Source organism: Bombina bombina, chromosome 2, assembly GCF_027579735.1.
Source record: "Bombina bombina isolate aBomBom1 chromosome 2, aBomBom1.pri, whole genome shotgun sequence".
Classification (NCBI taxonomy): Eukaryota; Metazoa; Chordata; class Amphibia; order Anura; family Bombinatoridae; genus Bombina; species Bombina bombina.
The window spans coordinates 1,317,995,127-1,318,022,541 of record NC_069500.1 but is presented as its reverse complement, the minus strand read 5'-3'; the positions used below and the strand labels follow the sequence as shown (position 1 = coordinate 1,318,022,541).

Here is a 27,415-nt window from a genome sequence, read left to right as displayed (position 1 = left end):
ATTTGGGGCAGACTAGAGCAGAGTTCAACATATATTTACAACAAGAGCAACAGAAAAGGGCACTTAAACTGCGTCAAAAATATTACGATCAAGGCGACAAAGCAGGGAAACTTCTGGCCAGGACCCTAAAACGTAAACAATTAAAAACACATATACACCATATGAAAAGTAAAGATAACCAGATAAAACACGAAAGCACATCGATAGCTGAAGCTTTCCGTTCCTACTTTGCAACACTCTACAATTTAAACACAACAACTGAGTCAGCAGGCCCCACAGCCAATAAAAAATTAATTATAGATGAATACCTCAAAGGAATTACATTACCTAAATTAGATAAGAGTCAAGCAGAAAAACTAGACCTCCCATTTAATATTAAAGAAATACAGGACGCAATTGGAACCCTTCCAAGTGGAAAAAGTCCAGGCCCAGATGGATTTGGTGTAAAATACTACAAAAAATGTATCCACATACTCGCCCCTAAATTATTAAAACTCTTTAATTCTATCAGGCACTCGGGCGGTTTCTCGGCATCTATGCTGGAGGCCCACATCACTATGATACCTAAGCCAGGCAAATCTCCCGATATCCCCGAAAATTTTCGACCAATCTCCCTTTTGAACTCGGACATAAAGATTTATGCCAAAGTCCTAGCAAACAGGTTGAGCCCCCTACTGGTGCACCTGATATCAAACGACCAAGTGGGGTTTATACCAGAAAGGGAAGCCAGAGACAACACCATCAAGGTGTTACAGTTGATGGACTTGGCACGCAATACTGGGCAAGATTTGGTTATGATATCCACGGACGCTGAAAAAGCCTTCGACAGGGTGGACTGGGACTTCCTCGAGTCCACCCTGCGAGGCATGAATGTAGGCAAAGATTTTGTAGACAGTATATTTTCCCTTTATGCTAAGCCAATAGCGAGAGTCAGGACCAACTCGGTCCTCTCTGAACCCTTTAACATTAGAAACGGGACCAGACAGGGGTGTCCCTTATCGCCACTGCTGTTCGCGGTATCCATTGAGGTACTGGCGTGCAAGATCAGGTCACAAAAATAAATAAGCGGTATACAAACAAAAGACAGAGAATACAAATTGGCAATGTATGCCGATGACATTCTATTGACATTGACTAAAATAGATAAATCTCTGCCTCCTCTTCTAAATACATTCAGGGAGTATGGAAGGGTATCAAACTTCCATTTAAATTTATCTAAGTCTGAGCTGATCAATATAAATGCCCCTAAATCAGTTATAGAAGATATCAAACGCCATTGCCCCCTTAAAATACAACACACTCAAATTAAATACCTGGGTATACACATTACACAGCAGTTTGGAGACCTGTTCCCAAAAAACTACATACCCCTACTAAAGGAAATCACAAGTGACCTTTCTAGATGGAAAGGTAAATCATTATCTTGGTTGGGCAGGATTCACACTGTAAAAATGAACGTACTTCCACGTATTCTATACGTCCTACAGGCCCTTCCTATCCCCTTGCCAAAAGATTATTTAAACCAATTACAGGGCAACATTGAACAATTTATATGGGGAGGTATTAAACCTAGAGTACCTAGGAAAACTCTATATCTACCCAGAGAGAGGGGAGGCTTGGGTTTGCCAAATATAAGCTCCTACAGGACGGCAGTATTATTACAGAGAGTAGTGGAGTGGAGCCATAATTCAGTATCTAAACAATGGATTGAACTGGACAGATATATATTGCAGGTTGACAATGTGGGAGGTCAGGCTTGGTTACACACTAAACAGAGACCCATGGCTATAAATAGTTACCCATTGCTAGAAGAAGTGTTCCAGAACTGGGATGCGCTGATAAATACCAGCACACACATAACAACAAGACCGGGACCACTGACCCCACTGTTAGGGAACCCCGAATTCACCTTCACAATTAAACCCAAGTCAGCCACGGGTAGTCTAACACGTCTGAGAGACCAAACCCTTAATACAGTAATGAAAGAGGGCAGGGTGCTGACATTGACAGACTTTGTAGAAAAAGTGGGAGATCACCCAATCTCCTGGTACACTCATGCGCAAATCTCCCATTACGTAAATTCTCATAAATTACAAACCCAAATGAAAAGACAGCTTACACACTTTGAAACCATATGTACATCTGCACTACCCCCACGCCACCTCATATCTAGACTATACAAGATGCTCCTGAACACAGGGGGAGAACAACTACCTTCATATTGCCACAAGTGGGTCAGAGAATTAGAGGTAGATATCCCATTAGAGGAGTGGATGCGGATATTCCGCAATCACAAAAAAGCCTCGGTTTCGGCCAAAATCCAGGAAACTAACTTTAAATTTCTGTCTAGGTGGTACCTTACTCCGGTAAGACTACAAAAAATTTATAAACAAGCTAATGGTAGATGCTGGAGAGGGTGTGGAGAGCCAGCTGACATGCTGCATGTGTGGTGGGGGTGTGCGAAACTAGAGACATTCTGGAACGAAGTTACAGACCATATAAATAAAACGTTGGACTCACACATAACTAGAGACCCAGGAATACTGCTGTTTCATGGCCTGCCAAATTTCAAAGATGATATAAAACAAAATCTCCTGTACATCATGCTTAATAGTGCCAAATCACTGATACCGCAAAAGTGGAAGACCACAGACACCCCAAACCTCATGACTTGGAAAAAACAAGTTGATAACCTACTCCTTTTGGAAAGGTATCACTACCTGAGCGTAGGCAAACTGGACCAACATGAATATATGCTAATGCGATGGAATGCTCACAAAGAGGACTGACTATTGAAGAAACGCAACATGACCAATGGTTAACACTCGGGCAACGGGTAAACCATGGTAAATTTGACTGTATGACAGACACATTAGGTACTCTACACAAATATTTTCACTGTGGAGTTGGACTAACCGTACCCTATCCTCCCTCACCCTTTCCCCTCCTAAGACAATTGAATAACATGTATCTATAATACTAATGATAATGTTATAAGAGATATTATGAAGGACATAACCTTGAAGGCAATTGCTATTACTTGTTAAATCTTTGCTGACTAAACTTAAATGTATGATATTTTGAATTTGGCCCAAAAGTGGCTGATTAATCTTTCCCTACAGTTGGTAAGGACTACCTAATGATAATAACTTAGAGTTCTTAATACCCACAAACATGTTAAAGTGACTTTTTTGTTATATCGGCTCACAATGTAACCAGAGCCATGTTTGTAATTCTGATAAAAAGTTTAATAAAGCTCTTTGAAAAAAAAATAAATAAATAAATAAATAAAAAAAATAAAAATAATTATTGCACAAAAAGTTATAAGGTTATAAAGATATGAGGTCTCAGGTGTTAGACAAAAAAAAGAATTTAACAGGCCATTATTTTTTTAATCAATGATTGCATACATTTGTATATGATAAATAAACGCTCAAATACCTTTAATTTTGGAATCCTAGCTGTTTCGGAGCTATTAGTAAATCAGAAAGCAGATTCCAAGAAGATTGCCAGAGATCAGGGAGCAAGCGGTCAGCAGAAAACAGAGGGTAGAAAGGGAAAGGGATGGAGCAAGCAAATAATAATACAAATGGTTCTGGTAGCTGGGAAGTCTTGACAACAAAGTACCAGAATTTCAAAGCACTAGAGAGATTGTGCGGTGGGATTTTATAGGCCTAGAGAGGACGCATAGACTTACGTTTGGTCTTGTATTTGATGCCATGCCTTTGGCAACAGGTTTGAAGCCTGAAACTGATGGAACTTGGATTTGATTTTTTTTAGGTTACCCACGTCTGCAACCTTGAAACCCTCAATACATTAGGATAATATCCTTTGGCATGTTGAGCACAGTGAATTGGCTATAACACAATTATTTTTTATTTGTTAAAAAACCTACTAGGTTATAAAAACTGGTTCCTCTCTTTGTTTATACAGTGGCAAGAAAATGTATGTGAAGCCTTTGTTATAAGTTGGTTTATTGCAAAAATTGGTCATAAAATGTCATCTCATCTTCATCAAAGTCACAACCATAGAGCTACCAACACACAAACAATTATAAACTTTCATGTCTTTATTGAACACATCCCATTAAACAATCACAGAGCTATTGAAAAAGTAAATGAACACTTGGTTTTAATAGCTAGTTGATCCTCTTTTGGCAGCAATAACTTCAACCAAGCATTTCCGGTAGCTGCAGATTAGACCTGAAAATATTCAAGAGGAATTTTGTACCATTCTTCCTTACAGAACTGCTTTAGCTCAGCCATATTCTTAAGATGTTTGGTGGGAACAGCTCTCTTGAGATCATTCCACAGCAAGGGGTTAAGGTCTGGGCTCTGACTGGGCCACTCCAAAATTCATATTTTCTTTTTTTGAAGCCATTCTGTAATGGATTTATTTTGATGTTTAGGATCATTGTCCTGATGTACTGTATCACCAAACTTCCACTGAGCTTCAGCTGGCGCACAGCCACCATGATATTATGCTATAGGATATCTTGATAAACTTGGGACCCAAGCCCCCATGAGGGATCAAGTCACCGCCCTTCCGTAGGCAAGCCTGACATTCCGCCCGATCTCCTGTAACTCCTGGCTGGCCGCAGACTTAAGCCCCCGTGGAGGATTAAGCCCCCCATGGAGGATTAAGCCGGTAGCGAGCTGCCCCCGATTCTACACCGGCCTCCCCGCCAAGTGGTCCAGGCCCCGAAGTAACAAAGCAGCCCCAAATCATGATGTTCCCTCCACCTTACTTAACCGTTGGAATTATGTTTTCATGTTGGTATGCGGTGCTTTTTTTACGCCATACAGTGCTGCGTGTTCTTCCCAAACAACTCAACCTTAGTTTCATCAATTCACAAAACATTTTCCCAGTAGCATTGTGGAGTGTCAAGGTGGTCTTTGGCAAAATGCAGGTGCCTAGCAATGTTTTTTTTTTAAAAAGCAGCGGCTTTCATCATAGTGTCCGGCCATGGACAACATGTCTGTTCAATGTTTTCCATATAGTAGACTCATAAACAGAGATGTTAACCAGTTCCAAATTTTTAGCTGTCACAATAGGTTTTTTTCTACCTCATTGAGAATTGTGCGTTGTGTCCTTTCATCTTGGCTGGAGCCACTTCTAGGGAGATTAGCCACATTACAAAATCGTCTCCATTTATAGACAATTTGTCTAGCAATGGACAGGTGCGTATCTAAGCTTTTACAGATAACTTTGTAATCCTTTCCAGCTTTATGCAGCTTTTTGAGAGCTCTTTTTTATGAGGTGTGGTTCACATCAACAGCTGCATTTTGGGATTAGCTAACTCAAAAAAGTCAAAGTAGCTCTAACCCAAACCCCCAATCCCATTTCATTAATTGGACACCAGGTTTGCCAACTTCCAGGTCTAATTAGCTTTTGTTAAAGTCATTAGCCTAGGGTTTCACATACGTTTTCGAACCTATACTGCGAATATTTGAATGATACTGTTACATTCAATGTGTACAAGAACAATACAATAATTTGTGTGTTATTAGTTCAAACAGATTGTGTTTGTTGATTACTTTAACTTAGATGAACATCAAACCAGATTTTAAGACAATTTTATTCATAAATGCAGTCATTTCTAAAGGGTTCACATACTTTTTTTTACCACTTAATTTGAATCTTATTGGAAGATTATAGGGAACAAATCCCCAAATCTGGAATTCCAGTATCCGGAATTTTTTATTAATATTTTTAAAAAATAAAATTATTTAAAATTACCTTTTTTTTCCGGCACTGGGTTTTTATTCTGCTTTGTATGATGAGCTTTGCAACTTTTTATTCAAACATAATTATGAGCGCACTGTAATAAAATAGAGTTCTGTGTTCTGGTGGTGAGAGAACACACTCATTTCTTGTTTATATTTTTAAACTGAGATTTTTTAGAGTCTCCGTGCCATATATATAGGGTATGTTTGTTTTTTGCTTTTTATATACAAGCTTGGAGTAATTAGCAAGTCACCAAATTAAAGGGACACTGAACCCAATTTTTTTCTTTTCTCAAATTGTCTTCATTCTCTTGGGATCTTTATTTGAAAAGCAAGAATGCAAGTTTAGATGCCGGCCCATTTTTTGTGAACAACCTGGGTTGTTCTTGCTGATTGGTGGATATATTCAACAACCAATAAACAAGTGCTGTCCATAGTACTGAAGCAGAAAAATAACTTAGATGCCTTCTTTTTTCAAATAAAGATAGCAAGAGAACAAATAAAAATTGATAATAGGAGTAAATTAGAAAGTTGCTTTAAATCGCATGCTCTAAATGAACCACAAAAGAAAAAAATTGGGTTCAGTGTCCCTTTAAATGCTTTGTTACACCTTTTTTATACCTTACAAAAAACCTAATAGGTGTACAGTAAAAAGTATAATACAAATGATGTACCTTTTTGCACTGAAACCTTTTACCCGTAATTTACAATTTAATGACAATACTGTACTATCTTTCTCAAGAATTAAAAATAATATAAAACTAACTTTAGGTTATATGTATAAACTGTATTATGACATGTAAATATTATCTAAATGACATAAGATATTGTTGTTTACACTTGGGGGCCGATTTATCAACTTGCGGGCGGACATGATTCACTGTAGCGAATCATATACATCCAACATCGATAAATTTGTCATTGCACAAGCATTTCTTGTGAAATACTTGTGCAATGCTGCCCCCTGCACATTTGCAGCCAATTGGCTGCTAGCACGGGGTGTCAATCAACCCAATCGTATCTGATTGGGATGATTGCAGTTCGCCACCTCAGAAGTGGCGGATGAGTTAAGGAGAAACGGTCTTAGGATTGCAGCATCTGCTGCTTAATAAATCTACCCCTTGTTATGATCCCCTTTCCAAGCTGTCCCATTTAACAGATGCAATGCAAATATAGAAAGTTTCCAAAATCCAAACTATTCCGGAATCCAAACTTTTTCCAGTCCCAAGCAGTCTGGATAAAGGGTTTAGTACCTGTACCATTTTTTTTAACTTGATATACTCATTTTTAGTATTAAATTGTGTTTACAATATTTTGTTCTAAAACTGTATTTAATTGTAATACTTAAATTGAATATGTAAATTGAGTAATTGAGATGTCATTACATTTAAGTAAATAAATAATGTTGTATTTTGTGTTTTCAAATTATGATGTTTTAAATTATAGTAATGTTGTACATAGAAGCTGAACACAGTTTATGACATCTAGCTTTTGTAAGTTTATTTAAGGTTATTTATGTTATTATATATTGTATTATTAATATATAAATGTATCTGAGCATGAGTGAAAGAGAACTGCATCATTTGATTTATAATTTTATAATGTGATCATACGGATTATTAGGGCCATATTCTCTAAAGCTCTCTTATTAGACTAAATTATCGAATAAGTCTTGTCAGCTCTGCAAGCTTGTTCAAATAATTTTAGAAAGGCAAATATTTGCTTGAGAGGGGTTCTGTATATGAAGAAGAATAACATAGATTACAATATAATGCATGAAAAACGTTTGCTGTGATTTCTCTCCAGCCTGTGAGATTTTACTCATTGGGCCCTTAGTGTGATCTACAAAATAGACCTTAAAGGGATATAAAATAGTTTGTTTCATTGTCGTAATACAAAAAAAAACTAAGGCCCTGATATTCAAAACAGCGTCAGACCAACGAGAAATTGCCTGTTTGGCTTCGCCAGGCTCGCAGTCCATCAGTCTAGAGATATATAATAAAAAAAGTGGGCTGAACCTTTCTGTGCTGACGAGTAGCGATGTGTCTCCCATAAGAAATAATGGGGATCGCTGCAGGGGGGGCTGTCTTGAAAGTGAGTTTACGCAAAACAGAATGTGGGTTCGCAAAAATTAAAAAACAATCTGTATAGTAACACATCAAACTAAGTATATGTAAATTCAGTTTCTCTGTAGATTCAATAGATTTTTCACCCTGGTAATTATCGTCAGCAGGAGAGACTGATGTGTCTGAAAAGGAATAGCTAAGATGGAGAACAGTGCTTTGAATATTAGAAACCCAAGGCGATGTTTCCCAATTAAAATACAGTAAACTTTTATGGAAAACTCTTGAATCTCCCACGGAATGACTATATATTCATCATGTCTGCAATCTACTTTGTTAATAAAGACAAAAAAAACTTTCTATTAAAACTATAGGAACTGGGGATGTGGTATATGAAATATGTTTAAATGTTGTTTAATGTATATGTGTTCTATAATATAGTGTTAGAATATGTAAACTTTAGGTGCAATTGTAAAAACTTGTATTAGTCCTTAGGCGTGTTTTTTACTTATTTTGAGAATGCAATTGCGCTTCACAATATTCATATCTCCATAACATTGAGAACGCGATTGCATAATCTTGTTTTACTTGTAATATTGCAATCTCATTGTTCTATATTAATATCTATCTATGTAACTATATATATATATATATATATTTGTACTGTATATATATATATATATATATATATATTTATATATATTTATATATATATCATAACTAACAGAATAAATTATTATTCACTTGAAAAAATCCAGCGAGTGCAGACTATCTGTACTGTGTATGTGTGTATATATATATATATATATATATATATATATATATATATATATATATACTGTATATTCATATAAAACATGTTAGCTACAGTGTGATCGCAATATTATGTATAAAACACAATCACGCAATCACGTTATCAAAATAAGTAAAAGGAACACACCTAAGAACACAATAAACGTTTTTTACAATCACGCCTAAAGTTTAGGCGCCCTTTTTTTGAGCATTCAATGAGTCCAGCCCCTGTGAAGTCTGCATTACAATTTCTCTTTGATAATCAGGCCCTAAGTATTGGCCTTTGAGTAAAGAGTAAAAAAGAAGATAAGGAGGACTTGTGTATATTATTAGACAGAAAAAAATAACTACTTTCACTGCTAGCTCAACACATTTAATTGAGTTGTGGTTTTAATTAGCAGTAATAGCTATTTCATATACAAAATTATACCTAAATATGCAATTTTCCATACATTTTAAACTCTGCAACTGGTATAAAAAGTAATTGTATACACATTAAGGAGAAAGCAATTTTATAGTACACTGTCCCTTTAATAGAAATCATTGCAATGTGTATTATTCATCATTTTAAAAGGATTTTACCTTTTATTTATTTCTTTTTTTTAACTTAATTTGTGAAGGGTCCATTACTTCATGTCACAACCCTATAAGGGGGCTGGGGTAGCTACAGGAAGGCAAGGCACCAGTTTTTCCTTTTAAGTGTTGGTAGGAGACATATAATCAAGTTTATCGCCCAGTAGAGGACTTTTGCTGCAAAATCATGTGACAATAGAACATAAGTTCTGCAATGTCTGCTTGCTTATCTAGCAGTAGCAAGTTGCTACACTGAGCATTTCTAAGTACTAATTTAGCAAGAAAAAGTTTTTTGATGTTCATTAATACAATCTGTTTGTTTTTATGTTTATTTGTGATGTTGTTTTTTTATACTAAAGGAGCACTGTTTCATATCCCTTTAAATAGTTTGCCACAGTCTCTCGCAGCTCTACCTTTGAGACAAATTTTAATTTGCAAGACACTTGATTGCTATTGGACTCACAAATGTAATATTATTTTATCACTTGATGAACACTCACAGTTTAATTTTAAAAGTGTTTTGTTAAGGTATTTGATTCCTAAATTGATGAAAGCACTGAAAAATTTAATTTAGTCCCTGAATAATTTGTCAGATTAGCTTTAAACTGATATGAAAGTCTTCTCTTATTATGAATTTACTGTGGTATATTAGTTTATGCCGTGCAGAGCAATAATTACCTTTTCTCTGAAATATAATAATTTGTAAACAAATAAACCTGTAAATTCTTACTTTATGTTATTAATTTCTTATCCACATTCAGACTTTTTAATTTCTCATCTATATTCCGTGGTATTAATATGCGCTGGGAAGAGTGTAAATGGTATTTTCATTCAGTGTAGATATTTTTGGCACATCTCTTTTGCTGCTTTTAAATATCCTTGAAAATTATAGTATAAAAAATAATGTATGCATGCAGTGATGAATAAGATTATGTATATTTTTGTATTGGCTTTTTACAATACAAAGTACTTTAAGATGAAGTAGTAATAAAGTAACAATACACATGAAAATGTACTTATTATTTTGCTATGTTTCAAATGTAAGTGCAGTGATATAAATTAGGCATAACATAATTGCTCTCATGGAGCTAGATATTCAAAAGTACAGCACTTAGGCAAAATTTTGTACATAAAATAAGGCAGGCAGAATTTTAGAAAGGAATGCAATCAGCCAATAGGATTGAGATCGCATTCTATTGGCTGTTCCAATCAGCCAATAGAATGCAAGCTCAATCATATTGGCTGATTGGATCAGTCAATAGGATTGAAGCTTAATCCTATTGGCTGATTGCATCAGCCAATAGAATTTTTTCACCTTTAATTCCGATTGGCTGATAGAATTCTATCAGCCAATCGGAATTCAAGGGACGCCATCTTGGATGACGTCACTTAAGGGAACCTTCATTCGAGAAGAGCCGTCGGAAGAAGAGGATGCTCCGCGCCGGATGTCTTGAAGATGGAGCCGCTCCACGCCTAATGGATGAAGATAGAAGATGCCGTCTGGATGAAGACTTCTGCCGGCGTGGATGAAGACTTCGGCCCACTTAGATGAAGACTTCTGCCAGCTTTACCGAGGACCTCTGCCACTTCGTTGAGGATGGATGTCGGGTCTTCAAAAACTGTAAGTGGATCTTAGGGGGTTAGTGTTAGTTTTTTTTTTTTAAGGGTTTATTGGGTGGGTTTTATTTTTAGCTTAGGTTTTGGGCTGAAAAAGAGCTAAATGCCCTTTCAAGGGCAATACCCATCCAAATGCCCTTTTCAGGGCAATATGGAGCTTAGGTTTTTATATAGGTTTTTATTTGGGGGGTTTGGTTGTGTGGGTGGTGGGATTTACTGTTGGGGGTTGTTTGTATTTTTTTTTTTTACAGGTAAAAGATCTGATTTTTTGGGGCAAGGCTAGGGTTTTTTTATTTTGGGGGGCTTTTTTATTTTGATAGGGCTATTAGATTAGGTGTAATTAGTTAAAATATTTGATTATTTGTTTTTTATTTAGTGTTTTGTTTTTTTGTAATTTAGTTAATTGTATTTAATAAATGTAATTGATTTAATTGTAGTGTATGGTTAGGTTTTAGTGTAACTCAGGTTAGGTTTTATTTTACAGGTAGCTTTGTATTTATTTTAACTAGGTAGTTAGTAAATAGTTAATAACTATTTACTAACTAGTCTACCTAGTTAAAATAAATACAAACGTACCTGTGAAATAAAAATAAAACCTAAGATAGCTACAATGTAACTATTAGTTATACTGTAGCTAGCTTAGGGTTTATTTTACAGGTAAGTATTTAGTTTTAACTAGGTATTATTTAGTTATTAATTGTAGGTTTTATTTAGATTTACTTTAATTACTTTAAAGTTAGTGGGTGTTAGGGTTAGACTTAGGTTTAGGGGTTAATAACTTTAGTATAGTGGCGGCGACGTTGGGGGAGGAAGATTAGGGGCTAATAATTTTAGGTAGGTGGCGGTGATGTCGGGGGTGGCAGATTAGGGGTTAATAACTATGTAGGTGGCGGCGACATTGGGGGCGGCAGATTAGGGGTTAATAAGTGTAGTTAGGTGGCGACAGTGTTGGGGGCGGCAGATTAGGGGTTAATAATTTTAATGTAGGTGTCGGCGATGTTGGGGGCGGCAGATTAGGGGTGTTTAGACCTGGGTTTATGTTAGGGTGTAAACATAACTTTTCTTTCCCCATAGGAATCAATGGGGCTTCATTACGGAGCTTTTCGCTCCTTTATTGCAGGTGTTAGGCTTTTTTTAGCCGGCTCTCCCCATTGATGTCTATGGGGAAATCGTGCACGGGCACGTAAAACTAGCTCAAAGCAGCGCTGTATTGGAGTGCGGTATGGAGTTCAATTTTGCTCTACGCTCACTTATCTCCTGCCTACGCCGAGTTTATGAAAACCTGTAATAGCAGCACTAGAGGGAGGTGAGCGGGGACAATAACTTGCAAGTTAGCACAGAGCAGCTCTTACCGCAAAACTCGTAATCTAGCCGTAAATTATTTTTCTTATCTTATCACTAGTTTGTTTTTCTGAAGTTTCACGTTAGGTATAAAGATTACATAATACAAAATATATCACAATAAAATAAAAATTTGAAAATATAAAGTAGGTTACACATTAAAAATACATAATATTTAATATAGTCATATATATACAAAAAGAGTTTAAATACAAAATTGGGAGTGCTGCCAGTAAGCAGTAAGACCAAATAATTTACAAGAAACATGGGGCATTGGCACACACCCACTTGCAAAAATGCATCTATGGTTTTATTAAAATTTTGATGTTAGTCACACAATATGACCATATTCTGCTTAGCCAGTCACCATATTACAAAGTGTCCCAATATTGACTGATCATAAGACTACAACATTGTACCTTTATGGGCTGAACCCTTCATCCTTCTCTCTACAATAGAATGAGACTCCCTGGTTTTATACACAACTCAAATACACTGTCATAAGTACACCTCAGTTTAGGTGGAATGCTTTAACCAATGGGAGATGGTCCGACTCCTTTTTTTTAAATACAATATAATACACGGACACACACAATTAGTCACTAAATGAAGACATGCTGATTATTGTATTCATTGAGGCCCAAGGTTTAATAAATAGATCCACTGAGAGTCAAATCTTGGCAGCTCCAAATACAGATTTATTCCTCTAATTCTGCATTTGTTCTTTTATTTATTTTTTCCACTTTGATGTAAAACATGATAAGCAACACTAGATACTACTCTTACTATCTTTTTTTACTACTCGTTTTTCCTCCATTTGTTATATTGTTTATCTTCTCATATCCTTCTATTTGAGATGTCATGCCAATATAAATCTCACTGCAAGAGCACTTAATTGCATAGATATCAAATCCAAAAATATATGATTTAATAGAATGGCAATGCCAAAACGGTCAAACATTCTATTGTGGTTAAACATCTAATTATATTCACATATTAAGTTGCAAATGTGATGGGGGACTTATTTATGTATGTAATAACTAAGATAGCCATAACATTTCTGATTTCATAGTGGAACTAATGAGCTATGATTTTAGTAAAGATTTATAATTGTAGCAACCTCATTTTATTTGGTTATAAGTTATCCAACTTTTTATTTTTCATTTATAATAAATCTTGGCAAAATATATTCACATTGTTTACCGTTTTTAGCTGTTCCAGTTTATATTACTAAATGTGAAAGTAGCTTTCAACAAAATAATGAAATAACATCTATATTGGCAAAGTGTTACACTAAAAGATAGTTATAGTTCTTCACTTACAACGTCATTGGGTTTGCTAGCACCAATAAATTAAAATGACTGCTTGAACTCCACGTTTACAAGGGCAGTTCTTGTATATCCAAAATCTGGTAGTTCAAATAGTGTAGTATTAAAGGGACAGTAAATACATTTCATGCACCTCCATCTTATTATAGGTGCCACCATTTTTAAACTTAGCTTTAACTGCAGGTGTCTAAATGAGAGTTACTGCACATGTGCAAACACATCAAAACTGGTAGTGTAGTGAAAGATAGATTTCAACATGGCGGCACCCATGACTAGAGGGAGGTGGAAAATACTTTGCTTATAAATGTATTTAGTGTTAAATCTCTCTTTAAAAGACATAGGGCTCCATGTACGAAGCAGCGAAAGCTGCTCCGGAGCCTTTGCGGGGCAGGTTCGCATATGTGAGCCTGCTTCCCACAATGTAAGAAGCAGCGGTCATTAGACCGCTGCTTCCTACGCATTACGCCACCTCTTAGGTGGCGAAGCAAAATCACCGAGAGCATGCTCGCTCGGTGATTGACAGCCCCTTCAGTCGCGTGATTGGTCGCGCGGGCATTACACACTCCGATGAGTGTGTAATGATACATACAGGCAAACGGATCAATAGATCTGCTGCCCTTGTGTAGCGGAGGCGGGCGGACAGCTTTGCGAGTTAAGAAGCTGTCCGCCCGCCTCTTAGTACATGGCGCCCATAGAAGGGAACCTGTCCTCCTGACAGTGGCTGAAGCGCTCTTAAACCAAAAGCTTACTCTGTTCAATGTGGCAATTAACACATTTATTAAAACTCTTTGCACAGCAACTAGAATGTGTATTGCCAGACGGTGGAAGGGACCCCAGAGGGGCGGGAAGTTATGGATAAAATTAACTACCGTATATATATAGAATGTCAGAATTAACAGCCACAATTACTGGGACGAGAGAGCGGTTTACCAAGATCTGGTTCTATTAGATTATGCAGTATGAGGAGAGAATTGCACATTAAAAGGGGATATATATAATTGTACGTACCGGACAGGTTCTTTAAATTCAAATTCAAATATTTAGTATTGGGATCCAAGGGAGTAAGATTTGTTGTTCCACAACCATACCTTGAAAAGGAACTATTTAGCTCTAGTTAGATTCCAAAGTAGATTACCGCACACAAAGACCACAAAGATGTTTTAATTTGTATTATAGTGTTTTATTGGTTATAAAAGTTTGTTTTTATAATAATATTAAAATCACAGAAGATGAATGTATCTGCAGGATGTAATGTAGGTATGGGGCTAGGTGACATCTAATGGTATCTGGGCTGGGGTGACTCCGTCCCAGAGGTTAATGATTCTTTCAAAGGAGAAAGGAGAAGTTGCCAGTGTGCTTCTTTCTGAAATGAAGACGGAATGTTAGGTACCCAACAAGAAATAGTAACTTAACAAGCTGCATTGACAAAGATTGCAGGACTTCAACAGACATTCCAAACTCAGACAATTCCAACTCCATATTCACATGTAAAGGGGGGGCAGTTGTCCAGCTCAGAAGATAAATATTGCATTGTATGTTCTTCTATGATGCCTGTCCTGATGCCACTGTATGTTATTTTCTTTCTTTATGATGTGATACAATAAAGGAATATTTCAACTAAAAGACAAAATTAAACTTAAGTGATTCAGAATGAGTTTACAATTTTTCCCAATTTACCCTTTGTTGAAACTTCCCTTTAGAGCGTACTAAGTTAGACTCAGGAGTGTGCATGTGTCTGTATTGCAGACATGTTTTATAAGATTCAACAAAGGATACCAAGAAAATTGTGTAGATTTGATAACAGAGGTAAATTGGAAAGCTTTTTTAATTGCAAACTGAATCATAAAAAAATCAAATGTCAAATTAATAACATAGACAAACATCCAATAGCAACTGGGAATTTAAGATAATTGACCTGGTTCTTACGTACATATGAATACTTTTTTCTATACATTTTTACCTAGATTACGAGTTTTGTTGGTAAGGCTGTGCGGTGCTAACGAGCAGTTTTCCCTCACCGCTCACTTGCAGACAACGCTGGTATTATGGGTTTTTACAAACCCGGCATTAGCCGCAAAAAAGTGAGCGTAGAGCAAAATTTAGCTCCACATCTCACCTCAATACCAGCGCTGCTTACGTTAGCGGTGAGCTGGCAAAACGTGCTGGTGCACAATTTCCCCATAGGAATCAATGGGGCAGAGCTGGCTGAAAAAAACCTAACACCTGCAAAAAAGCAGCGTAAAGCTCCTAACGCAGCCACATTGATTCCTATGGGAAAATACTTTTTATGTCTACACCTAACACCCTAACATGAACCCCGAGTCTAAACACCCCTAATCTTACACTTATTAACCCCTAATCCGCCGCCCCCGACATCGCCGACACCTACATTATACTTATGAATCCCTAATCTGCTGCCCCCAACATCGTCGACACCTACATTTTATTTATTAACGCCTAATCTGCCGCCCCCAAAGTCTCCACCACTATTTTAAAGTTCTTAACACCTTAACCTAAGTCTAACCCTAACACCCCCTAACTTAAATATAATTTAATTAAATCTAAATAAAATAATTATCATTAACTAAATTATTCCTTTTTAAAACGAAATACCTATAAAATAAACCCTAAGATAGCTACAATATAACTAATAGTTACATTTTAGCTAGCTTAGGGTTTATTTTTATTTTCAAGGCAACTTTGTATTTATTTTAACTAGGTACAATAGTTATTAAATAGTTATTAACTATTTAATAGCTACCTAGTTAAAATAAATTCAACTTTACCTGTAAAATAAATCCTAACCTAAGTTACAATTACACCTAACACTACACTATAATTAAATAAATTCCCTAAACTAAATACAATTAATTACAATTTAAAACAATTATCTAAAGTACGAAAAAACACTAAATTACAGAAAATAATAAAATAATTAAAAAAAATTAAATTAATTACACCTAATCTAACCCCCCTAATAAAATAAAAAAGCACCCCAAAATAATAAAAAGCCCTACCCTATACTACATTACAAATAGCCCTTTAGGGCCTTTTGCGGGGCATTGCACCAAAGTAATCAGCTCTTTTACCTGTAAAAAAAGTACAATTTCGCCCCCCCCAACATTAAAACCCACCACCCACACACCCAACCCTACTCTAAAACCCACCCAATACCCCCTTAATAAAACCTAACACTAACCCCTTGAAGATCACCCTACCTTGAGAAGTCTTCACCCAGCCGGGCCGAAGTCCTCCACGAAGCCGGCCGAAGTGGTCCTCCAGACGGGCAGGTCTTCATCGAAGCCGGGAAGAAGAGGTCCTCCAGACGGGCAGAAGTCTTCATCCAGGCGGCATCTTCTATCTTCATCCATCCGGCGCAAAGCGACTCCATCTTCAAGACATCCAACGCGGAGCATTCTCTTCCAACGAAGTCCAACTGAAGAATGAAGGTTTCTTTAAATGACGTCATCCAAGATGGCGTCCCTTGAATTCCGATTGGCTGATAGAATTCTATCAGCCAATCGGAATTAAGGTAGAAAAAATCCTATATGCTGATGCAATCAGCCAATAGGATTGAGCTTGCATTCTATTGGCTGATCCAATCAGCCAATAGAATGCAAGCTCAATCCTTTTGGCTGATTGGATCAGCCAATAGGATTGAACTTCAATCCTATTGGCTGATTGCATCAGCCAATAAGATTTTTTCTACCTTAATTCCGATTGGCTGATAGAATTTTATCAGCAAATCGGAATTCAAGGGACGCCATCTTGGATGACGTCATTTAAAGGAACCTTCATTCTTCAGTTGGACTTCGTTGGAAGAGGATGCTCCGCGTCGGATGTCTTGAAGATGGAGCCGCTCCGCGCCGGATGGATGAAGATAGAAGATGCCGCCTGGATGAAGACTTCTGCCCGTCTGGAGGACCACTTCGGCCGGCTTCGTGGAGGACTTCGGCCCGGAGGGGTGAAGACTTCTCAAGGTAGGGTTATCTTCAAGGGGTTAGTGTTAGGTTTTATTAAGGGGGTATTGGGTGGGCTTTAGAGTAGGGTTGGGTGTGTGGGTGGTGGGTTTTAATGTTGGGGGGTATTGTACTTTTTTTACAGGTAAAAGAGCTGATTACTTTGGGGCAATGCCCCACAAAAGGCCCTTTTAAGGGCTATTTGTAATTTAGTATAGGGTAGGTCTTTTTATTATTTTGGGGGGCTTTTTTATTTTATTAGGGGGATTAGATTAGGTGTAATTAGTTTAAAAAAATTGTAATTATTTTATTATTTTCTGTAATTTAGTTGTTTTTTTACGTACTTTAGATAATTATTTTAAATTGTAATTGTATTTAGTTTAGGGAATTTATTTAATTATAGTGTAGTGTTAGGTGTAATTGTAACTTAGGTTAGGATTTATTTAACAGGTAAATTTGAATTTATTTTAACTAGGTAGTTATTAAATAGTTAATAACTATTTAATAACTATTGTACCTAGTTAAAATAAATACAAAGTTGCCTGTAAAATAAAAATAAACCCTAAGCTAGCTACAATGTAACTATTAACTATATTGTAGCTATCTTAGGGTTTATTTTATAGGTAAGTATTGAGTTTTAAATAGGAATAATTTAGTGAATTGTAGTTATTTTATTTAAATTATATTTAAGTTAGGGGGTGTTAGGGTTAGACTTAGATTTAGGGGTTAATAACTTTAATATAGTTGTGGCGACGTTGGGGGCGGCAGATTAGGGGTTAATGTAGGTAGGTGTCGGCGGTTAGGGACGGCAGATTAGGGGTTAATAAAATTAAACCAGTGTTTGCGATGCGGGAGGGCGGCGGTTTAGGGGTTAATATATTTTTTATAGTGGCGGCGTTGTCCGGTTCGGCAGATTAGGGGTTAAACATTTTTATTTAGTGTTTGCAATGTGGGGGGGCCTCGGTTTAGGGGTTAATAGGTAGTTTATGGGTGTTAGTGTACTTTTTAGCACTTTAGTTAAGAGTTTTATACTATGGCGTTAGCCCATAAAACTCTTAACTACTGACTTTTAAATGCGGTATCAGTCTTGACAGGAGAGGCTGTACCGTTCACTTTTTGTCAGACTCGTAATACCGGCGTTATGCAAGTCCCATAGAAAATATAGGATACGCAAATAACATAAGTGGATTTGCGGTATTTTCGCATCTGACCAAAAAAGTGAGTGGTGAGCCTGTCATTTCAAGACTCGTAATACCAGGACCTCTTAACGCTGCTTTTTAACCCTAACGCACAACTCGTAATCTAGCCGTTTGTTTTTAAAGAAAACCATAGACATATTGAAAAGATGTGTCTCATAATATAGCACCGCAGAATCTTTTGTTGCTCTACAAATAACTAATATTGTTGTTAATAATAATAATAAAATCAAGAAATAATTTCAAGTTCTGTAAAATGACAAGCGTGAATCTAAATAACTAAAATGTGATTTTTTTTTGTTTGTTTTTTTAATCATGAAATTGAAGAGGCACCTGTCAACAGAAGAATTCCAGCGTGTCTTTGAGATGACAATTGAAGAATTTGACCGCCTGGCGCTCTGGAAAAGAAATGACCTTAAAAAAAAGGCTCTGCTTTTCTAACCTTTTACAGGCTTACAAACCCACGCACCCCTGCCAGACCTGCCATCTGTACCTATTGTTAATGCCTCATCACCTTTATCATTTTGGAGAAGAAAACAAGACAAAATGATCTATCTACACATCTGCATGACCGGCCAGGTCTTGTGATCACAGCTGGTCTAACCAATTGTCCGTCATACACTGCTTTATTTACAGTAAATGCATTATGTCAATTACAATGGTAGAGACAACTGTAATATGTGTCATAAACATTATGTGTAAGTCATTTATTTATTGCCTAGAATAATGAGGAGAGAACATACTATTGGTTGCATTTAAATTACTCAGCTTATACACTGAAGGCCAAAGAAAAGCATGAAAACCACAATATTTTTGTGTGTGGTTTATTGTAAATGTGGAAAGTTAAACTAACAAGATAACAAGGCACTTTATACATAGTTTTCTAAAACATGCTTCTCACTAGCACTTGTTGAGCTTATGACATTGGAGAAACTAACGCTAAGATTAAAAAATTGTCTTGTTATATAATAGATGCCATTTGTGTGGTAGAAGCTCTGACATCTAGATGGCGCTATACAAATAAAGTTACACCTAAACACTTTCAAGCCAGTAAGATGTATTTCCTTGATGTGCCATTAAAGGGACAGTGAACCTTAAAAATAATGTTATATAATTCTGCACATAGTGCAGAATTATATAACATTACATTAGCCAAACTTTTTAAATCATAATATTGCCTTTTTATTTTGAAAAAATATCGCTGTTTTACAGACCCGCTCTCTGTACTCTGCTGAGCGGGTCTGTTGTTTTTACTTAGCGCATCGGGCCAGCTGTATAGTCACAGCCCGGCCCGACCGCGCCATTAGACACAGTGCAGCTCGCTCCTGCTCTGTCTGACAGCGGGAGTGAGCTGCACTGTGACTAATGGCGCGGTCGGGTCGGGCTGTGACTATACAGCTGGCCCGATGCGCTCAGTAAAAACAACAGACCCGCTCAGCAGAGTACAGAGAGCGGGTCTGTAAAACAGCGATATTTTTTCAAAATAAAAAGGCAATATTATGATTTATAAAGTTTGGCTAATGTAATGTTATATAATTCTGCACTATGTGCAGAATTATATAACATTATTTTTAAGGTTTACTGACCATTTAAGTATTTAAAAATGACTTTTTATTCTTTTGGAATAGCACTGACATTATTTTTAATTTTTGTTTGCTCTTATAAAGATATATTTTCACTGGCTGTAACATTGTTATGGTCATTCATATCCCAACAATTAATTGTATTAATATATAAATAGCAAAGTATAAAATATGTTTTGAAACCCATAAAAATCAAGTCTATTTTAGTATTATTTAGTCTGAAAACCATTAGGGCTGTAACTTATTTATACCTTTCTATACCTTTCTATCTATCTATTGGTTCTATCTGTGGGGTCTTTTAAAAACTCCAATAATGTAATACAATGATACAAAATAAAATTATTGTTAATCTGGAACTGTATAAACAATATTATAAACTTCATGTCAGTGAGCAATATTACCTAAGAGCCGCAATACTCTTAGGGCTAGATTTATTAAAGCTGAGGCGTACAGGGGCGCGTATACGCCTGTGGCGGGGCGAAATTACCCACAGGTATTCGCCATTGCACACGAGCGTGATTTTGCGCTTGCATGCAATCCCGCCCCCTGCCTGCGCACAGCCAATCAAGCGTGGGCAGTAGCTGTCAATCTCCTCGGTCAGACTAGACCGAGGAGATTGAATTTCGGCACCTTAGAGGTGGCGAAGGGGTTAGGGAAGCGGCGGTCTGGTGACCGCTGCTTGATAAATTATGGCAAGCAAGTTCTTGTGAGAACTTGCAGCCGTGGGCTTTAATAAATCTACCCCTTACTGTTTTCTGTGTTATTCTAAGTAGACGTCTCCATTCTTAAATGACTGCTTAACACAGTAGAATAGCGCGGTCAATAAATGCATAATAAATAGATAATGCAAAAGCACCTAGTTTGAATTTCACATGAGTAGTAGATTTTTAGTAGGTTATTTTTATTTTCCTTACAATGGCATCATGTGATAGCCGTCAGCCAATCACAAAATGCATATACGTGTATTGTGTAAATCTTGCACATGCTCAGTTGGAACTGGTGCCTCAGAAAGTGTGCATAAAAAAGACTGTGCACATTTAGATAATGGATATGAACTGGAAAGTTTTTTTATAGTTGTGTGCTCTATCCTAAACAGGAAAGTTTAATTTTGACTTAAGTGTTCCTTTAAGTTAATGCATAAATCCCAATTCACCCAGAATGTGTTGTTCTAAGTTGGAAGACCATATACCTTTTTTTTTCAGTTTGTTTCCAGTTTACCAGTGAACCAAGGCTATGCCCCTTTCATTTAGTCACAGTCACAATATTACAAATGTTTGTATCCATGGTGGATGAGTTCTACTGAAGAAGGTCGCAATTGGAGAATCTGGCGACAGAGGCGTTAATGAATTCCTCTTGTGATTCCTAACAGCAAAAGTAATACAGCAGAAATCTTTATCGAAATTGAAAGTAATCACAATATTTTTCAGAAAATCATTCTTTTTAAAGCATATACATTTATTTGAGCCAATGGGATATTACATTTAAAATTTCATTCCCCATAAAGGGCCAGATTGCAAGTGGAACGGTATTTAACACTCTCGCTCGAGCACTAACTCCGCTAGAAGTAAGATTTTTGCACGATTCAGATAGCACTCATATGAGACGTTAAAAGTAAACTGTTTTCGCTCCCGTGCTAACCCAATATGCGTAAAAAGACGAACTTAGAATATCATGCGTGCGATAACATATTCCCCCATAGAAGTCAAAGGAGCAATAAAAGTGTGTGTGTGTGTGTGGGGGGAATAACACCCTACTTGCACGCAAACCCAATCCCATATTCACATAGCAGAATATGTTCCGTTTATACATAAATACATGGTATTTTGGTACAATATATATATATATATATATATATATATCTAGAAATGATTATATGTATGTATTGATATATACAGATATATATATATATATATATATATATATATATATATATATATATATAGGAATATATATTATTTAGACATACATAGAACATTTTCTGCTATGTGCAGAACATTGGAATGTGAAATATTTACAGTAAATACACAGTATGACACTTTATTAAATATGAATATTGCATAAATATGCTTTATCATGTCTATATGTGTGTACATATGTATTCATGTGTTTATGTGTATATATGTCTGTAAATACATATATATATGCCTATAAATACATCTGTACACACACACACATATATATATATATATATATATATATATATATATATACAGATTTAGACATGTATATGTATGTATTTCTATGTTAAAGCCCTTTGCTTGCCTTCTTTTTTTCTAACATCTGAGACCTAATATCTTTGAGCCCTTATAACTTTTTTATGCAATATTTTTGATGTGATTTATGACACTTTTTTGTTTCCCAGAACAGTTAATCAGAGCTCTGAGGACGTGGTAATCATTCTAGCATGAATCGCGATGCACTTGCGCGTTTGCGTTTAAAGGGACATGAAAGCCAATTTTTTTTATTTCTTGATTTAGAAAGAGCATGTCATTTTAAACAACTTTCTAATTTACTTCTATTATCTAATTTGCTTCATTCTCTTGATATCACTTGCTGAAAAGCATATCTAGATATGTTCAGTAGCTGCTGATTGGTTGCTGCACCTAGAGGCCTTGTGTGATTGACTCACACATGTGCATTGCTATTTATTCAACAAAGGATATCTATAGAATTGAGCAAATTAGATAATAGAAGTAAATTGGAAAGTTGTTTAAAATTGCATGCCCTATCTGAATCATGAAAGTTTAATTTTAACTAGACTGTCCCTTTAATTTCAACTTGTAATACGAGTGCTAAACCCAACGCGAGCAAACAGCCACTATAAACCACTTTTCGCTCTCTCGTAACTGTTAACCACTGATAATCTGGCCCAAATGTTATGCAAAATTTTACAAAAATCTCAAAGCACTTTCAATATTTATTTTGCCTGATTTTCCTGTAATTAAACTCAGATATGTGCAAGGGTTTATATATTTCCCTATTTGGCCACAGCAAAGGAAATAAGACAAACAACATTTTCGAAGCATCCAGCTTACAAAAAGAAATAATATTTGTCTTACAAAATGCTATAAAGATGTATTTTGCATGCAGATCAGTGAATAATTTCTGACATAAATTTCCCTTTTATTGTATATAATATTAATAATATTCAGTTTGTACAAAGTAATTAAAAGTTATATGTCAGAGTTCACTTAACCTATGCTATATATAGCAAACAAATAGGAACAAACATTATACCTTTGGTTAACTGATATGTAATAAATATTACATGATTATGGATGAACAGCCAAAAACTTTTGACTCATCACCATGAAGAACACGTGCACTTTTTTGAATTACCAAAGTTCTTTTATTTTTTGTTATTAGGTATTTTAAATAATGCTTTTCTCTTGCTGGTTTTGGGTCCAATTAATATTACAAACCATTCTGAATACTTGCAGGAAAAAAACAACTAAGCACATAAGTTATATATTATATATATATACTGTATACAGTATATACAGTATATATATATATATATATATATATATATATATATATATATATATATACTATTTAATATATTATTATCATCATATTTTTTATTTAGAAAATGCCAAGAAAATAAAATGTAAGAAGGAAAATATTATTAAAGGATATACATATATAATATATAAGAATAAAGATATGAAATATGACCCATAATCCCCTCGCAAAGCTGGTTCTATTTAAAGGAAAATATAAAGTAGACTTATGGAATACTTTTCTTATGCTAGTATTTACAGATTGCATTCAGAATCCCAAATAACAAATACAATTGTGTGTTGTGTTGCATGGTAAACATTATACTGTATATTGTATTGAGAGGCAGAAGATGTATAACTAAAGCTGTATGTATTGTACGTTCAATGAAGTTGTAACAGTATGTTTTGTTTTAATGAAGCAAGCATTTAAAAGGACATTGCACGTTTTTGTTTTATGTATTTTTGGTGATTAAATCTACTTTTTCCTGTCTATATTATGGGAATCGGTAACTGCTAGGCAAAGCAACTGCTAGAGTTGTCTCCATCAGCCATTGAGCATGGAATACTGCAGTATCAGGTCACACGAATATTCACGTTAAGCTGGTCTCAGTTTAAATTTATACAGAGATATAAAATAGCCTGTTTCATTGTTGTAATAAAAAAATGGTGGGCTGAAATCATTGCAATATGTATTAGTTATCATTTAAAAGGATTTTACCTGATATTTCTTTCTTTTTTTTTACTTCTTCTGTGCAGGATCAATTGCTTCCTGTCACAGCCCCACAAGGGGTTTGGGGTCTCTACAGGAAGCTAAAGAAGACGCTTTTCCTTTAAAGTGGGTGCTAGGAGACACCTGCACTAGCTCCAGTCATTTTTTTGCCCATGCTCAGCACATGACTTTTGCTACAAACTTATGTGACAGTAGAACTTAAGTTCTATAATGCTAGCTCCCATATCTCACTAAAGGTAGTGGCTACACTCATAATTTTTAAGTGCTTTTTATGTTTACTTTGATTAACATATATATATTTTTACAATAGGAGCACTGTATCATAGCTCTTTACATATATTGTACTTCATCTTTTTCATACAAAAATATTTTACATTCATTGCTGCAGTCTCACATGCCTATTAAAAACAAAATGCATACAATGTCCTTTTAATGATGAGTGCATTATGTTATGATTACCCTCCAGCATTAAAGAAGGTTGAAGAAAATAAAGACTGATATTACATACAAAAGAAATATTAGTGTAATGACATGAAGCATAGATAGAGTTGGACAATATTCTGCTTGGTTCACATCGGCTCATATTCTGTTTTCTACGTGTTTACGAAAGAACAGAAAGTTTGTAACTGAATATTTATTACAGAACACTAAAACAGGCTGTTCCACATACTGGGCAAACAAAATATTTGAAGGGAAATTGGACTGAAAAATAAGTCCCCTAACAAAACTGCTGTTAAAGGTTTTCCTAAAAATATATATATGAAAACAAAGCAAAAGGAAGTTTTATTTCTTCACTATTTTCACTCCTTTGAGAGAGGCCTCCGGCATCCTACAATACACTGTGCATATGGATAACCAGACTGCAAGATGCTGGCATGCCTCTCTAGAGGTAAGATAAATAATAGCAGAAACTGCTGAATATGTTACAGAAAAAAAGAGAATTTAAATTCAATAAAAGAGCCTCAAGCAGTTTAGAGGGTTCGCTATTTTTCAGGACGGTTTACCTTTGAGTAATTTGTATTGTTAAAAAAAGGATTAGCTATATAACTATATACAAAATGGGTCTATAAATAGGTCATATGGTATTAAAAACAAAATATATGTTTACATTTTAAGTATCAGCAAAAAGTTACTGATTTGGACTATGTGTGTGTCTGTTTGTAAAATGTACTATATATTTAAAAAATTTATATATTAAATTTAAAGGGACACTGAACCCAATTTTTTTCTTTTGTGATTCAGATAGACCATGCAATTTTAAGCAACTTCCTAATTTACTCCGATTATCAATTTTTCTTCGTTCTCTTGCTATCTTTATTTGAAAAAGAAGGCATCTAAGATATTTTTGGTTCAGACACTGGACAGCACATGTTTATTGGTGGGTGAATGTATCCACCTATCAGCAAGAACAACCCAGGTTGTTCACAAAAAATGGGCCGGCATCTAAACTTACATTCTTGCATTTCAGATAAAGATTCCAAGAGAATGAATAAAATTTTATAATAGGAGTAAATTAGAAAGTTGCTTAAAAAATGCATGCTCTATCTGAATCACGAAATAAAAAATTTGGGTTCAGTGTCCCTTTAAATATTTTTCAGTATAATAAAGCTGAGAAATATATGGCAAATTATGTAATTTTTAAAATGAGTAATTTCGTATGTATTTTCCCAAATATTACATTTGTCGGTTGACAAAACCACCATCCATACTGCATTTTGCACCATAACTCCATAACATATTGCCCAATATTATCAATTTTACCCATTAAGGGTTAGATTATGAGTAGCACAAATTAAAGCTCCCGCTTGAGCGTTAATTGCGCTAGAATTAAGATTTTTTTCGCTTGTCAGGTTGCGCTCGTATTATGAGTTGAAAGTAAACTGTTTTTGCTCTAGCGGTAACCTGAGCGCAAAAATCATAAGTTAGAATATTGCTTGCGCATTCATAGAAGTCAATGGAGAAAAAAAAGTTGAAAAAAACACCCCACTCTCGTGCAAACCCGATCACATACTCTCATTTGTGCTAACCCCACATAAAAATATGAATATTTCATATTCCAATGTTCTTTACATACTAGCAGAATAATATTTCACCATATATCTGATGGTACTTTGGTACAATATATATCTATACCTACATGATTATATATAGGTGTAACTAAATACAAATATATATAAAAATATCTTTAAAAATACATAAAACACATTCTGCTGTGTGCAGGACAATAGATTGTGAATTATTTACATTAAATACATAGTTAAAACCTTTATTAAATATGAATATTGCATAAATATGCTATTACACGTTTAATATGTATTCATAAATAAACAGAATATATTCTACTATGTGAAGAACGTATTGTAATGTGAAATCTTCATATTTTCATGTCGGGTTGAGAATATTCAATCTGGTTTGCCCACAAGTAGGGTATTTGTTTTTTTCCCACTTGTTTGCTCTATTGATTTCTATGGGGAATACGTTATCCCTCGCGTGATATTCTAAGCTCAGCTTTTTACGCACATTGAGTTAGCGAGCGAGCGAAAACGGTTTACATTCAATTTGTAATACGAAAACTTACTTCTAGCGGAGTTAGCGCTCAAACAATACCACTCCACTTGTAATCTCACCCTTAACATTTTATTATAAAAAGGATCTAGTAAATAATGCAGGATTTTATCTTGTACAATTTAGGTGATAACAAGACAGTAACCTTTTTAGATTAAAATATAGTATAAAGGTATAAGGGTGGCAATAAAAATGTATATTTTAAAATGACAGATCCTAAAATAACTGGCAAGCGGTGAGACAAATCTTGCTAAATCCTGTGCCAGTCAGTGATGCATATTTATATGTTTAGGTTACTGATTTGGCAGATTTAAGTGGCTTTCAGGAGATAGCTATACATTGGCTCAACAGAAGACCATGTGACTCCCTAAGCAACACAAAGATGGGTGGAAGATTATTGTTTTTTGTTTTGCTTTGCTTCATTGGATTTCATTTTTTC

The 27,415-nt window shown here is 35.4% G+C and overlaps 1 protein-coding gene across 1 annotated transcript in view; it reads left to right on the top strand.

Moving 5' to 3' along the window:
* Positions 1 to 19,637, top strand: part of ABLIM2 (actin binding LIM protein family member 2) — a 470,688-nt gene extending 451,051 nt beyond the window's left edge. The window contains exon 21 of the mRNA XM_053704171.1: positions 18,923 to 19,637. Within this exon, the coding sequence (XP_053560146.1) occupies positions 18,923 to 19,036 (114 nt within the window). The 3' untranslated portion in view covers positions 19,037 to 19,637. The remainder of the gene's footprint in view (positions 1 to 18,922) is intronic.
* The last annotated feature ends 7,778 nt before the right edge of the window (positions 19,638 to 27,415 follow it).